General features: G+C 42.8%; 1 protein-coding gene across 1 annotated transcript in view; it reads left to right on the top strand.

Annotated features, from left to right (window-relative positions):
* The window catches only part of LOC107724262 (ATP-binding cassette sub-family G member 2-like), a gene marked incomplete at its 3' end in the record, with an annotated part of 18,339 nt that extends 17,344 nt beyond the window's left edge, over positions 1-995 (top strand). Inside the window, exon 12 of the mRNA XM_016533103.1 lies at positions 882-995. Coding sequence (XP_016388589.1) covers positions 882-995 — 114 coding nt within the window. The remainder of the gene's footprint in view (positions 1-881) is intronic.
* Between the last annotated feature and the right edge of the window lie 1,064 nt (positions 996-2,059).

The raw sequence follows: 2,059 nt of genomic DNA, 5'->3' as shown, positions 1-2,059 counted from the left end.
CTGGAAGTGTAGACTACAATGCCGGCTGTTCTGACTCTCAGACTGTAAGTATGTTTTCATATTTAAAGAATTTGCCACTGATGATTCAAACGCGAGTTTTGAGCAGTGTAGAGTAGCGCTTGTTGTTTGTCGTTTCTCCGATCACAAATGCAGACATGGTTTTATGTTTACGCGGCGCGATGCAACGCATAAGTCTTTATAATCAGTAATTATGTTGTGTTCTTTTCTCAGCCTTGATGATATGCAACACTACAAGTTGTCATAGAAGATTTAGTCTCTTTATTTTCTTGCTCTTTAAATAGGATAAATTGTATGTTCACATTCTATCTCCATTATCATGAGACCCATGACACACAACGAAAACGGCTCCAATCACGGTGTCCTCCATTCACCGGTTGTTGACGTTTGTATATGCTGCGAAAAAAAAGCCGTGACTGTCGGCTGCTTTAGAGTTCCTGCTGTTGGTGCGAATGCAGTTGGGTAAATGCCCAGGGGGGTGGGGTAATTGGTTCTCTAGGAACCACGACGCTGGCTAGCTCCTTGAACTATGCGGTGTGAAAGCCCCTATAGACACTATCACTCAGACTAGAGCCTCCTCTACTAGGCAAGCCTATGTTCTGAAGTGGAGTCGGTTTGTTGATTGGTGTGCTTCTTGTTGAGAGGACCCCCAAAGATGCCTGGTCAGTGCTGTGCTTTCCTTCCTGCAAGAAAAGTTGGAGCAGAGGCTGTCGTCCTCCACTTTGAAAGTGTATGTCTCGGCCATTGTGGCAAATCCCAGTGCAGTGGATGGAAGATCCTTGGGGGAAGCATGACCTGATGATCATGTTGGTGTGAGATTAAATCCCACCAGATTGTGCCTCATGCCCTCTTGGTTTTTGCAGGACTACAGCGAACCCTCCTTTGAGCCGTTTGACTCAATCAAGGTCAAGTTCCTGTCATTTAAGACCGTGCTCCTGGTTGTGCTCACATCCATCAAGAGGGTTGGGGAGCTTCAGGTATTGGCTGACTGGCATGTTTTACATTCATATATGGATGTGTGTGTGCACCCCAGTGATTGCTCAATCAAGTATTGTGAGAATGTTGGGACACCTTTTTTGGCTTCCTAGTAAGCCCCTTGTAATTTGTATTCCCTGAAAGAGGGAATAGAAATGTTATTTCCCTCATGCAAGGGTGCAGAACAAGGGTTACATTATGTAACCAAGATGTGTTCATTGCAGAGAGGTGAAAACAGAGTACTCCGACATTTATGAATGAAAATATCGTAGGTCTTCCCACAAGGAGGGCAGCCGCTCCAGCCACTATGCCTTCTGAAATACTGCTTCTCTCAAGCATCACAGCTGCAACACCTCGTCAATCACATTCCCACAGCCAATACGAGCCCTCTATCAATATCAGCTACAGCTGCTCCATTGCATTTGCACTATCACAAGCTCATTCCACCATGCAATCCTACTACGTGCTTATTTTTCCTTCTGCAATTGAGTATATACACGTAACTACTTTTGATCATTTTCTCATTTCAGCTGTTCAACAGGCGAGGACTTTCTGAGCGAACAGGGCATCGATTACTCAACTCATGATGTGTCGATTAATTAATCGCAAATTACATTTGGCTGTGAAAATGCCCCCAAAAGATTATTTTAAACTATTTTTGTGTTAAATGAGAACGCATTACGTAGACATTACAAATATTAGCTTTAGAAAGAAATATTTTATTTGATTCAGCGTAAAATTTATTACACAAACGTTTAGGCTACAATTAGTGGTCGACCGATATATCGCCAAGACCGATATATCGGCCGATATTTGGCATTTTTCAAATATCGGCATCGGCCGATAAGTTTTTCTGTTTGGCCAATGTGTTCGTGGCGGGACTCTTATTTTGGCAGCGCTGAGAGCGGCAGCGCCTGAACACACAGTGCTCACATTCTCCCTCTTGTTCGCTGTCGTCGTTCAGTTCTATCTAATAATCAGATAGAACTGTTAAATGAATTAAAATGTATACAACAAAGTTTTATAACGATTGCTTTGATATTATTAGTAATAGAAAGGCAAACAT

Source organism: Sinocyclocheilus rhinocerous, unplaced genomic scaffold (genome assembly GCF_001515625.1).
Source record: "Sinocyclocheilus rhinocerous isolate Xijiao unplaced genomic scaffold, SAMN03320098_v1.1 scaffold34, whole genome shotgun sequence".
NCBI lineage: Eukaryota > Metazoa > Chordata > Actinopteri > Cypriniformes > Cyprinidae > Sinocyclocheilus > Sinocyclocheilus rhinocerous.
This window is presented reverse-complemented; position numbering and strand designations above follow the sequence as displayed.